At 43.0% G+C, this 13,902-nt stretch overlaps 1 protein-coding gene across 3 annotated transcripts in view; it reads right to left on the bottom strand.

The window, feature by feature from the left end:
- The window catches only part of RPS6KA2 (ribosomal protein S6 kinase A2), a 321,408-nt gene that overhangs the window by 11,599 nt on the left and 295,907 nt on the right, over positions 1–13,902 (bottom strand). For all 3 annotated transcript variants that reach the window (XM_055714505.1, XM_027810973.2, XM_005443111.3), the window contains 4 exons: positions 7,570–7,659; positions 5,932–6,090; positions 4,609–4,770; positions 260–336 (listed from right to left, as the gene is read on the bottom strand). In XM_055714505.1, the coding sequence (XP_055570480.1) occupies positions 260–336; positions 4,609–4,770; positions 5,932–6,090; positions 7,570–7,659 (488 nt within the window). The remainder of the gene's footprint in view (positions 1–259; positions 337–4,608; positions 4,771–5,931; positions 6,091–7,569; positions 7,660–13,902) is intronic.

The raw sequence follows: 13,902 nt of genomic DNA, 5'->3' as shown, positions 1-13,902 counted from the left end.
TAGGTATCAGTTGCTTATGGGCACAGGCTGTTAAAAACCTAAACGCCTTGTAAAGTGTCAAAGATATTTGTGTGCGTTCTGGGGAAACTTATTCTAATTCTAGGTCTTGGCATCTACTTTCTTGCCTTATACAACTGAGCACACTTCTCAAAGGAGGCCAGACAGTTTGCTGTCTCTCTCTGTCACTCCCTTCTGGCTTAATCAGTGCTGAAGTGCTGAGCCTACTGGAGACTGTTGCTCCAGGTAGACCTTCACTCACCCTGCCAACATGGTATACAGTAGGATCCCCAAGCTCCAGATGTCACAGGCTGCATCATAACCTTGGCGTTTAAGGACCTGTGTGAAGGAAAGAGAGAGATGAAAATAGGTTAATATGCATTCCTGCATTTTTAGCTTCTGATCTTCAAAAAGCACCGATTAGTGGCTATATCTGCTGACATTTCCAGGGCTTAACCGCATAACTGGCTTGAACATGTGGCTGCCTCAGGATCAAACTGTTCAGTAGTGGTGTGGAGCAAGGTGAAGCCCAGGCTAGAATGAGCTGGTTAGCATCCAGGTCCAGCACATCTGTCACCTCCACAGTGAGGCAGACGAGTGCAGTTTGGTGGAAGCCTCTCTGACCATCTAATACACAGCAAAGCAGAACAACATTTCAGTGTTTTAAAATGTTTCTTAAAAAAAGCCCATTAATACATATCCTCCTAACATAAAGGTCTCCCAGAACACTGTGGATGCAACAAGCATAGGGCTGAGTGACAGTGATAAGCATGTCTGAGCTCAGTTTGGACTTGATACAACAAATGGATGCACACTAACACATATCTCATGTCAGACTAATAAAGATGTATGACAACTGCAAAGAAAGCTAAAAGGCTTATTCTTATCTTACTTCTGTATTCAGAAAAGTAGCCACATTTAGACTGGACATAACAGATAACAGGCTAAAACTTGATCTTTTTCCGATGGGGAAAACAAGACCCATGGTACTCAGCAAAGATCTGATCAGTAGGTTCATTATTGGTACAGGATGGTGAGCTATGGCAGTAAGGGTAAAATCTAGATTTCATTTATGCCAAGTGAATAGTAGAAGAAATGCCTATTGGAGGCAGTGCAAGCCCAAGTGAAAGTGAAGTCACCAAGTGAGGCAGCACTTAGGTGACTTAGGTGAGGCAGAGATTAGGGGAGGATCTTTGTTTCTCTGTGGCACAGGAAAGCTCAGGGGCCACCTCCAGCTTTTCCGCTTGCTGGTAAAAGCAAACTACCCTTCTGTTCATTCAGTTCAGACACACAAGGAGAATTTTGTCCTCTTCTGATGGATCAGTAGATATATTAATTTTTTGCAAAGCACATGAAAAAGGAACGTACAAAATCAGCAAGTATTTCTCTGACCTGCAGCCTTTTTACCCAGGAGTGATTTCAGCTATCTGAAGTCTATCACAGAAAAGACCAAGCACTGCTGGGAAAAAACAGTTTCAGAAAATGTTGTCTCGACAGATTTTACATATGATGAGTGGTAAGGAAACCATCTGCCAGGTATGCTGCTGAGTGAACATTTGCTACCTGGAAAAAAAAAACCCCAGAGAAGAAGCTGCATTTCCTCTTGTTGACAAAGCTGGTAATATTGTGCTTCTGTCCCTCTTTCCTGCACATCATATATACGCTCTCTGGCTGTTTTATTTGTTCTGTTTCTTTAGTTCCTGCATCCCTCTATTAATATTAGTTTTTATGGGATAAAGCTCTTTGTTATTTGAAAAACTGTTGTTTCTTGCTTCACCTGTGAGACTGAATACCCAACATTTATCCGCTGGTGTAGCCATTCTCATTGCTTCTTGAACAGTTACATTTTCATTGCCATTACTGTCTTCCTCCAATAACCATGGACAACCAAGTCCAAGGCAAATGACAGAAAAATGGGGCAGTGATGATATTTAGTGGAGCAGGGTATTAAGCAAGTGATTACACAACCCCCGAATGATGGGCAGCTGTTGCTGCATGTTATCGTGCAGTTTGCAACAACGCTGCCAGGTATCAGGGACATTCACGCTATGCTAGTGCCTTGGGGAAGCTTTGCTGTCAGTTACCTTTTATCAACAGCAACTTCACCCCATGGATAACAACAGGATCTAGTAAGAGTTATCGGTTAATGTTGCTGCTATTTGAAAATGTGTCCAGCAGGTCTCTGGTGATTAAAGTGAGAACACTGAGCTGGCAGGAGCAAGTGTGGGAAACCTTGGCCAAAAAGGTTAGTGTTCAATCTATGGGGCAGATGTTATCAAACAGTAACAGGCATGTGTCTTAGAAATAAATCAGTCAGGGAAAGAGCTTTGCCAAAGATGCAGTGGTGTCCTGCTCTAATGGATGCTGATGGATTTATGACCCATGAAGGGGTTTAGGTCACCTCAAGAATTTGATGGGATCCGAAATACAGGCATGAGCTGGTTCTTAGTGCCACACGTGGTAGTGCCACAAACTTCCCCTGGGTTCATCCAGTTCTGATAATGGCTGAAATATTTATCCAACCCCAACCCCCTTTACTTCTACAGGCTTTGATTTATTGGATTAACAATGTTGCAAATATAGCATTTTCTCAGCTGTGACACAAGCAGGGATGCGTATGGGTATGAAAGCTAGTAAACAGTCTCATAATTTCAAATGCAAAACCAGTAGTTCTTCAGGCATTTTGGAGGAGAACTGCAGAATAAAAAATTTTCACTTCATCCAAAAAGACCCTGCTGCATCAGTAGGGAAAGGGGAGGCTGCCTCTCCCTCCTGGCCCTGCCTCGCTCCGCGCTCCTGCACGCAGCACTGCTCGCACTAGGTGGCAGCTGCGTCTTTCTCTGGGAGAGTCTCATGTAACCCCCAAACGAAATATTTCCAAAATAAAGGGACGTCCAAGTGGGCAAACATGCCCTCCTTCCTCTGCCACTGTCCTCTTGTGTCATCAGCTCAGCCGACTTTCTGTCGCCCTTCTGCAGAGGTCGCAGCGGGGCTCACGGAATGTGGAAGTCAAGTCTAGGCTGGAGGGCAGCGTTATATCACGGCCAAAATGTAAGAGCACTTAAGGCTCTATGTAAGCCCTCTGCCAGGTCTGGTAATGTTTCAATTACTCTCCAACGTTTCCTGCACTAGCAGGAACTGTCTTACTGATCACAAATATCTGGCAGAGTGATTTCTGCTCTCAGTTCAGATCAGAAGAGTCTGATCTGAAACTGCGTTGGGCTGGCAACATTTGTCATTACAGACACAAAACAAAATGGCCCATCATGCAAAGTAGCTACACCTGTTTTAAGTGCATTGTATCTTGGAGAAAATCTGAGTGCTTTAAATCTCGTGAACATGATTATTTTTTGGTTTAGAAACTGAACTGCTGTGATGCCACAGAACTTTTTTACGTATTTTGATAAAATTTAAATTGCTCATTCCACTTTCTAAAATGAAAACCCAACAAACAGCAATAAAATAACAAACCAATCTGTCTTGGCAATGGAAGGTTTTTTGCTGAAAAAAATCTGCTTTGAATTTATATTGCTTCGGCAGTGGTCTCAGTTTAAGAAATTCTCCTGATGCTGTAAGGGTGTGATTCCTTTAACTTTTGGTACCATGAAAGCACCTTGTACAGAAAGATCATCCGATTTTCCTCTTCCTGGTTACATACCATATAGATTAACATTAGATGGAGGAGAGTTACGGGGAAGGAAAGAATGCAGAATGATACCAACTGAGAGAATGGTATTTGGCAGTAGAGGACAGATGAAATATTGAAAGGCAATAGTTCTGCATTTTTCTTGTAAGGACCGTAACAAGCAGAGGGAGACACACATCTGGAGTTGTGTATTGCAAATACTAAAATTGCTGATAAGCATCGCTCCAAGAAATGGACAATTACCCAGGAAATTAACCTCTTGCTCCTCCATCAGAAGGAAGCAGCTATAAACAGCTCAAGGGTCTAATACAGCAAACATCCCAAATAATTCAAACAGCTGTGGGACCCAAACCCACTCCCATGGGGCTGCGTGAAAGGAACAGCTCTCGCCAGTGATGCAGAGCCACCTCTCCACGTTTGGGGCAAGCTGTTTGGTCTTCCTCCATTTCCCCATCTGTAAAAACAGGAAAACGGCCCTTTCCTACATCCCCCATAATAAGAGGGATTGGTAGTAGGAAAACCCAAGAGGAGAGCTGTTTCTATAGCTCAGTGAAGTCAACAATAAAGCTCTCACTGACTTCAGCGTGCAAGGACTTAATGCATGGATTTTTCTTTTGATTCTTATTCAAGTTTTCCCTCTTAAGTTTTATCCTGTTCTGATGCAGTGCCCTAGAGGGGAAACAGCCTAAGCACAAGCAGCTAGAGAGAAACCTGGTATTTATCGTACTATGAGCCAAAGCATCGTGTATGTTGGTCCAAGACAGACACCACCTTCTGTCAGGAGAAAAACAACTGCCCTGACAAGACCAGGAATAGGAAAGTTATGGTAACAGAGGCTGTGCAAGTGCTGGTAGCCTGGTTCCTGCCTTGCTGCTCTTGTAGAGGCAGTGAGGAAAAGGGAGAGAAGTAGGAAGAACTGCTTCTTGGACATGTGTGTTACTCACAGCTTTGAAATGCGATCCTACCTCAGGGGCGACAAAGTTGGCCGTGTAGCAGGGAGTCATGAGCAGCCCGTTCTCTGCTCTCAGTTGCTTGGCAAACCCAAAGTCACAGATCCTGATGGAGTCTGGGTTTCCTGACTCATCCATGTAGAGGATATTACTTGGCTTGAGATCTCGGTGCACCACCTTAGCAAGAAAGCAGTGAGTAACAGGTGAGGAGAGGAGGTCAGGGAGCATCCAGGCTTGGCTGCCATTTCTGGTCTGCTGGTTGAGGTAGGTCAAGAGCTCATATTTAAGTTTTGGAGAAAAGTTGCTTTAAAAAGCCTTGGGCAAATGAAGGGGAAAAAAAGGTTAAAGCCTGCTAAATCAGAAAGAACGTGTCTGACAGCCTCTGCTGGTGTGTTAAGATGGAGACTGCTACTCTAAGGAGGGACACCTTTCCCAGGGGCAGTCAGTGGGCGTTGCTGTACAAACACCTCAGTGTCAGAGTCTCCTGGAACCTGAAAGCCCTAAAACATTCAGTTGAGAGGCAAAGAAGAAAGTGTGTAAGGGTCTTCCTGCAACTGTCCACATGAGTGGCTCACACACAAAAGGAAGGTTTCTTTTTTCCCTAATTTCCAAATGTATTCACAAAAGTCCTTTCTGTAGGCACACAACTTCAAGTGGCTGTGTTTTACCAGACATGCTGCATTTCCGTTGTGGGATAGCAACCTTTATTTTTTATAGCAAGACTGAAAAACTATCATGAAAACATAAAAGCCTAAGCACAAAATGCACTTGTTTTAACCGTGAAACAGAAAAAGCAGCAGATATTTGACTAGTCATCCAAAGTGCTTGTCTGTGAAAAGTGGGAAAGGAGAGATTTTCAAACTACCATATATAGAGAGCTTAGATTTTAAAAGCCAGCTCTTTAACAGCATGTCAGAATCCTTTCCCATCAGCTGCTCAGACTGTCACTTCATTTGGAAAGCTGACCATTTGATTTTATTACCTATCTGCTGATTCAGCTACCCTATTTGGAATTCTGTTAAAAGATCAGGTACTGCAACAGTGACTGTGATAAAAAGTAAAAAAGCAGTATCTCATCAAGGTACGTGAACTTGAAAATCAGTGTAGTTTGGGAGTGAAGATAACCCTTCAACATACTGCAGTTCAGTTGGGAAAGGAGTGAAGAGCCCATGAACCTATTTCACAAACCAAATGGAATTATAAATATGGAGAAAGATTTTTTTTTGGGGGGGAGAAAAAGGTATATAGATTTCAGAGAAGACAAATCACAGCTATTTGCTTTTTCTGTAAGTCAGATTTTAACAAGGTTGAGCAGACAGCCAATAAAGCAGTGCTTACACCCTGAGAGTGCAGGTAGTCCACAGTCCTGGTGATGGTGCACAGCACCGCACTGGCCTCCCGCTCTGAGAAACACTTCTGCCGAAGAATGCGGTCCAGGAGCTCACCTCCCCGCATCAGCTCCATCACAAGGTACACGTATTTCCCATCATCATAGACCTGGAAGAGCAGTAGAATAAATGTTTATTTTGGACTCGTTAACTTGGTAAAGGTTGGTCCTTTAATCACAGTGTTGGCTTGCTTATGTGAGATGTTGGAAGAAGAAAATGTCAGCTAATGTGCGGGAAATGTGCTTATTACACGTAACAACAAAAAAGGCAACTTTATAAAATTACTTTACCATTACTTTTTTCTTGTATCTGTAGCAACTCACTGATTTGTCCACACAGAAATGTAGCTTTCCTGATCTGCTATCTTGTCAGCAGAGTAGACTAAGCTGCTGAAAGCAGCACCACCTCACACAGCCTGAAATGTCTGCTGGCTTTCACTCAAGCCTCCTTCTCAGTAGTGTTTTCTCTTTCCACTTCTAAATGGTAACATTTGCCATTTCAAATATCAATATTTCCCTTTGAGTCATGATCAGCTAAATGAACTGTATTATTCTGTTGGCCAAGACCTCTTCCAATGACATTATATAGTTTATATTTGCAATTCTGGTGAATATATTGTTGACATCAGCCACAAGATGTATTTACCTTCAGCGTCAATTGCAAGGGGTGAGATATTTTTTGTCTAAATTGGAAGACAGCCCCTTTCATGTCATAATCCTTTATCTAGACTGCAATAACAGGCGGTGTTATAGTCATCAATGCTAAATGTTTTTGGAAAGGAATATGATACCTCTTTTGCATTGATTTTAAGATACTCTTTTAACAGGAAATGAATTAGGTGAGACTTTCCTAAGGGCATGCGATTAGAAATTTTTTGTACACTTCTCTAAGGTCTGAACCATAACATACTGGCCACTGACACCAGGAGGATTTTGTTCTGTAAACTCTGAATCTGGCATGATGTGGACAATCCTAGGTGAGGCTGCAGGCAGCGTAAGTAAAGCATCTCTGACTAAAGGTTGTTACTGCACCCAAGCATTGCAAAGGCTGTTCTTCGTATGAAATGCTGAAGAAAGATGCCTTCGTATCTTCTCAGGCTGCTTCAGTAGAATGTGCCAGGCTCCCTGGCATTAAAACACTGTCAGGGGAAAGAAACCCTAGAGACTTTGTGAGCTGTCCTCTTCCCAACAATGCAGATACCACAAGCTGCATGGGAGCGGGTGCTGCTCGTGAAAGCGTGTCCCCTGCCCACCAGCACACTGTGTGCGCAGAGGCTTGCTCCCAAACACCCAGCCAGGGAGATCTCGCTTCTGAAAAGTGCTGCAAAACCAAACACATTTTGTTGTTCTCCAGCACTGTACCCCTTTGGTTTTATTATAGTTGGTTAGACAGTAACTGAAGAATCTATAACCTGACTGGTCTTTCAACTGCTATCCAGCAATTTAAGTCACTTTTTTCCCCCTTTATTTCAATGGGTCTGGTTTTAGCTCTGACCTTCAAGCGAAGAATTTTCCAGACATGAACTAGAAGGTGACCCTGACCATAAGGTGAAAATCTTTTAATGCTGAAGTGCTCAAAGACTACTCACATCTTTAAGGGTAATGATGTTTGGATGCTGTCCATATCGCAAGAGGATCTCAATTTCTTCAGAGGGATCTCTCTTGCTCTTATCAATTATCTGGAATAAATGAAGCACAGTATAGTAAGATATCAGCTAGCAGCACTAAACACAAACCAAGCAATTTCTATAGTTTAAACAAATCAATATTTAAAAATCTTCTATTAATCATAACTGTAGGAAAGAACAGCTCAAACCCTGTGCAAATGACAGCCAAGCTGATTATATGCTAAAACCAGATAGAGCAATAATTTAGATTCTGGAGGCGTAGGCCCTCTTTTTGATGCCTATAGTTTTGTTTGCCCATAAATAATGGCAGTTAAAAGAAGCGTCATTTATAAATCAAACAACCTGGAGAGTTTTAAAATACTAATAGTTTTAAAATGACCTCTTTGATGTAAAAAATGGATATGTTCATAATATTGGCATATGCTCATACATCTGCTGATAAATTAATGGAAATGACTTATCGGGTGGGTTTGTCAGAAATGAAAATGTGTAGACATTTACTGTCAGAGAAGATCTGAGTTGAAGCTATTGGTATCACTTGGCTCTTCAGGCCATGCTGTTGTGATGAACAAGAGAGCGGCCAGGGATGGCATTTGGCCACGTAACCAAACTCTTCCCATTCCTAAGCTAAAGAGAAATCTGTTTTATATATCACTTCTTTGTATTCATCATCTTTTGCTTTAGCAAAGAATATAGTGAGACATTAAAACTTTATAGTTTTATAGCAGCAGATCTCAGAAAAACATGACACCTCTTGCTTAGAGAGCATTACTGCATGGAAAGGCTGCTCTTCGGATGGCACTTCTCAAATGCTAGAGAACAGCAGTAAGAAATCATGCCAAAATACTGTACTCCTATGAGTTTTCAGTAGAATGAGTCTTTTGCCGTTCCCTGTGCAGTTGCATTTGAGATTCCAAAATACTGAGACCTCGCTTGGATTATTTTATAGCTAATTTTTGTTTCATATTTATCATTTAAATCTGTGAAGGGAGAAACATTAATCAGTACTCTCAACTAGGCAAATGATCAAAGCTCTTTGATTGACATCCCAAATACAGGTAATAGGAGCACTGATGAGAAGTGCCATCCTCAGAGGTTTCATAGTTGCCATGACTGGCATGCATTTGCAGTGATAATGACGTTGCAATGCAGTTGTCCATGGTTGAGGTATGCATTTGAAGCCATATCAGTGTTTTGATTTTGAATTAATAGCAGCGTGACAAGTGAAAGTGCAACAGGGGGCTGATGCAGGTAGATGGCTGTTGTCTACATTTGAATAAACAAAAGAAAAACCTCAAAAACAGGTGAGTGGAAAAAATTCTACTAGCATTTTCTCCTTAGAATACTGTTGTTCTCCCTGTTTAGTCAAGACATTCTGAAAAAGCCAGTGAAACCCTGATTGAATGACTCCTCATAAATACAACCACAGTGACTGAATGTGTCCCACTCAGCCAATAACTCTAACATATAAAAACATCCTCAGGGCCACTTCCTTGGCTAAACTAATATAGCTCTTGTAAAGTTAATGGAGTTACGCACATGTGCGCCTGTTAGGATCTGCCTGCCTTGTACAAACCAGCACAATTTACTGCAGCAAGTATTACTACCAATATGTAAAGTACTACTGTCACTACGGCACTGTAGCAAGCAGTATATTCCAGATTCCTTTTTTCTTGTATTTTCCTGTCAAAGGAAATATCCAGAGCTGTGGAAAATTTTAAGTAACTATTAATAATGCAGGACTAGAAATGTATATATATGGCCTGCAAAAAATGCAAACCAAAAATATTCTCAGCTATTGACAAAAACCTCGAAATAACATAACCTGAAGCAGTCTGCTACTGATTTGGTAGCAACAGCAGCAGATGATGTGTAATGCTTCTAATTCACAATATGCTATATAAATCACAAGACAGTCCTCCTAAATATGCATGCTTTTTGCTTTAATGTGTGCACAAGCTGCAATACAGTGATTAAATGGACAAGCTGCTCCAAACCACACAACAAGCCATTTACAGAGCTGTGAAGGGACCTGCTAAATTCCTCTCAGCGGTCTGGTTGGGCAGACCAGAACAATTTTTTTCGCTCCACGGTGGGAGACTGTCACCCTGACGGTACCTCTTTTCAGTGTCCCTGTGGCTTACCCTTGGCCCACGACTAATAAAGTAGCAAAGGAGGTAGCTGCTCTGACTTTAGCAGAAATCTCTCTTCAGTTCGACTGGCTGCAGTACGCACACTTGCATTAGTCACGTGCTGCAATGGCCACAGAAGCTCCTTACCCCATTCTTCTGGTCATACCCCATTCTCCTGGTCTTCCAGGAGCCTTCAGAAAATGTTTTGGTGTGTTGTTAAAACGCACACCAGACTTTCCAAAGAGGGAAGCTGCCATGTCAGTATGGTTCGGCTGGTGGTTGCTGCCTCCTGTTGTGCCCCGAGGTGTTCTCATCACAACACGAGGTGCTGCATCCCCAGAACATCTGCAAATCTTGCCCCAGCCTAGTGCCAAAATGATCTGCAGTAAAATGCAGGCCCAGGGCTCCTTACTGAACACAGGAGCTAAGGAAGATGCACCATGGGCTCCCAGCGATATTCACAAGTAGTTCTGATGTTCTCAACAAGTATCAGATTAAATGATTTTGTAAGTGAAAAGGAGTGGTTTCACTAGACAGGTGTTATAAGCACTTTTTGTGCAGCTGTACTTTCTGATTTTCAGTGTGTTTCTGTATATAACACGGAGGAAAAGCATGCTCTGAGCACCTTGTGCAGACACAGCAGGAGGGAGGCAGGATGGATGCAGCCCCAGCATGGCTCCCTCTGCTCTCGCCAGCCAGCTGCCCAGACTGCTTGGCCTCCTGGCAAAAGCACAGGGCTTCTGCCACGCTTGTGCAGTAACCACGTGCTTCTCCAGACAGCAACACACACGCTTCTGGGCACAAGAGTCCAAAATCACCGTGGAACACCTGGTCCACAATCCTACATGCTTATCTACACACACATCTCCCTTCCTGGATGGGTCAATGCCAAGATATATGAAGCAGCCACGACTGTAATTTGAAAAGCGTTCACCAAGTCAGACTTAGAAATTGTCAGAGAAGGTGAGGGAGACATTACAAAGTCTATCTTGAGGTTGTACTCTGCCTCCTGGAAACACACCAAGGTGCTCTTCTTGCTAGTCCTTTTCAGGGGGCACCTGGCAATCATCTGCTGGCTCCTCGGGGCTATGCTGCCACTGCATTGAGTGCTGGTGCCCCCCCCCCCCCCCCCCCCCCCAGGATCTCCTCGGGTGGGGAAAGAAATGCGCTTTCCAGAGGGCTTTGACTGGCAGTGAGCCATTACCAGAGCAGACATCCATACCAGGCACTTGGCTCTCCATTTCGGTGTTACTGTTCCTGCTTTGGAGTTTAATTAGCTCTAATTTTTGAAGATCAACTCTATTGACAGCCTGTGTATGGAGAGGTTTTAGGTTTGTCCGCAGAATTCAGTCAGTGTAGATTGTGTAGACCAGACCACAGCATATGTGGCACTTCCCACTCAACGGATGTAGCAGTTAGGTATGGTCCTCAAATTAATCTTAGGACCCATTTGCCCAGAGAGACCCCACAAGGATAGCCTGTTGTTGGCTACCCTTCTTCAATGAGGACCAAAGGCTCTGGATTCTTTCCTACCTATATACTGGAATCTACAATGCTAAAACCAGAAAAAACCATTAAATGTTACAGATTTGGATACAGGAACTGCCATACTCTCCTCAGACTTCCTACCTGAGACCACACATGGCCACAGCATGTGACACAGTGTCTGCTCTTGCTCAGAATGAATACTATCAGTTAATTTTTTTGCTATCTAGTAGCTTTCAAGCTCTACTGCTGGATGCTGGCAAGATAAATATGTCTTTCTGAATTTTAGATAGGCAATGACACTCCTAAACCCTGATTAAAAGCTGAGCAAAACTATGCAATGTCTAAATATTTCATGTAGTAACAAAGAGCATTTGCTATCCTGGTCACTGTTTCCTCTGAGACATTGTGTTTTGCCTGAAGACAGACTCTTCCCTGTTCCTCTCTGTGACAGCCTGTGAACCTCCTGCAGCTTTTCCTGTGCAAGGAACGCTGTCTTTTCTTTAGCAAGCTCATTCTGAGTTGAACTCAACTAAAATGTATACACAAACATCCTCTGTTACAGAATGAAGGGAAGATTTTCTCTGCTACTAGTGCGGAGGTTTAGTATGTAATTATGCTACTTTTCTGTTTATCTCTGTAGATGTGTGATGAAACGCACCAACCCAGAAAGCCATCATATTGTATAATTAACTTAACTGAAAAGGTAACAAGAGTTCTGTTGTACTTTGGCACATAAGAGCCATGAAGCACAGACGTATTCTGCTGTCCTTCAGAAAAATAAGAAACTGAGCCATACAACAAAATAGACTTTTCTCTATGTATTGGACACCCAGGGATTGCTTAGAAACTCATCAGTAGACGAAACAATTCCAGAGTAAAATGGTTCCAACACATGCAGTAGTGTCCTTTGTTCTAATAGGGGACTTGTGTGTTCTTTGACTATCACATCCTTTGCGTATTTCACTATCTGAAAGAAAAGGTGCCTTTTCTTCTGCAGAATTTAGGGTAAGAACCTCATGATATTTTTAAAATGAGTTGAGCTCCATCACAGGGCAATACTGAACTCCTCTATCAAGGGAGAAAGGATCAGAAGAGAATATTTTCAAAATCCTGATTAATGCATTTGGCCAGTTTTTACAGGTCTTTTTACAAGTCTTTTGCATGGGAAAAAACCCCACCAGATTCTCCCTTACTAGAGAGTTTTCAATGTTTTTACCCTTGCCAGAGTGGACTGATGAGTATGAAGGAGTGTATCAGTCCAGTTCTGTGTGGGTAAAGCCTTGCTGAAATCGGTGTACCAACTATATAGACAGTATATATTTATATCTGCTTGTTGCAGCTTTGTGAAGGTATTCATATGCCCTCTGACTGTGTAGATAATTTTCTTCTGGATTTAGTTATTCCATTAGCAGATGTTACAGTTCTCAGCTGTTTGATACCATCCACCAGCTGGGACTTACAGCCTTCACAGCCCTGCCAAAGAAACGGTATGTGTGAGCACTCCCTAATCTGCTTTCACAGAATTAGCCCTGTTAATACAAATTGCACTTTCAAGCAGCCAAAATTAACCTGGGTGACCTTGCATGAGGAAGACGGCTGTGCTTCTCACATGGAGTTCTCCATCACTACAGTTGTGAGACTGGAAAAAGGCAAGAGGTAGGAGGTGACAATTTAACTGCCTTTGCTGTCTGGAAAATGAACAGCCTAAAAGAAAGGTTGAGAGAAAAGCAACAGAGTGAGAAAGAAGGCAGAAAAGAAACAGGATATGCACTAATGGGAAGAGCAATGATACAGGCCTGACGAGAAAGGATGGGGCTCTGGCCAGGCTACGCTGGAGCTAGCAGTGAGGAGACTGCGGCCTGTCGTTGGGTCTCCCTGTGCTGGGGAGAAAGGACTTTGTGCATCTTCAGTGAACAAAAAAGACTGCAGTCAAACATTTCCTTGGGTCTGACTTGATTTTTTGCCCTGAAGGGCAACAGTAGCCATCTCCCTTCTTGGCAAAGCTAAGTGTGCCTGATCCTGGTGCTGTGGTTTAACCCCTGATGTTGTGGTATGTGCCACTACCACGGACTGCAGCAACAAGCCTTCATTTTGTTTTAGTGGATTTATTCCACAGCCAGAACCACAAACATCGGGAAGCATTAAAGGTACACCCTGCAGCATGGGCATGGATACAAAGTAGGTTGTGGGGCTCTGACTGAAGAGCTCTAGCGGGTCACGCTGCGGAGGGGCATAAGGGCTCTTTTTGCTCCTGGTCCCAAATGGGACCAGCATCTGCCTTGTCTTCAACTGCCCCAAGTGACCCTTCCTGACAGCTGAAACTGAGATACAAGAGTGTAAACTGGCAGCTGACCTACTGATACAGCCCTAATCTGCTGCTCTGGCTACAGCAACAGAAAGTCCAGCAGAAGGTCAGGGCAGACACCTGGGCACTGCGATACCTTAAACGGCCACAGCCAAGGCTGCCAGTGTGTTTAGGCAGCAGGCGTAGGTAAAGCTCCTTTTGACCAGAGCCAGAGAACTTATGATGACTTTGTGGAAAAAAAACATGGAGGAGGAAGAGAGCTTTATACACTTTTTAAAGCTGCTTCGTTTTCTATTACATACTTCAAAGTTTTTTTCTAAAGCCTATCCAGAGTGCAAGCATGGGTTAATCACATTTAAGAAGAGATTC

This window comes from Falco cherrug, chromosome 6, assembly GCF_023634085.1.
Source record: "Falco cherrug isolate bFalChe1 chromosome 6, bFalChe1.pri, whole genome shotgun sequence".
In the NCBI taxonomy this organism is placed as follows: domain Eukaryota; kingdom Metazoa; phylum Chordata; class Aves; order Falconiformes; family Falconidae; genus Falco; species Falco cherrug.
Note: the sequence above shows the minus strand (reverse complement) of the source record. Positions and strands in the feature narration are given on the sequence as shown.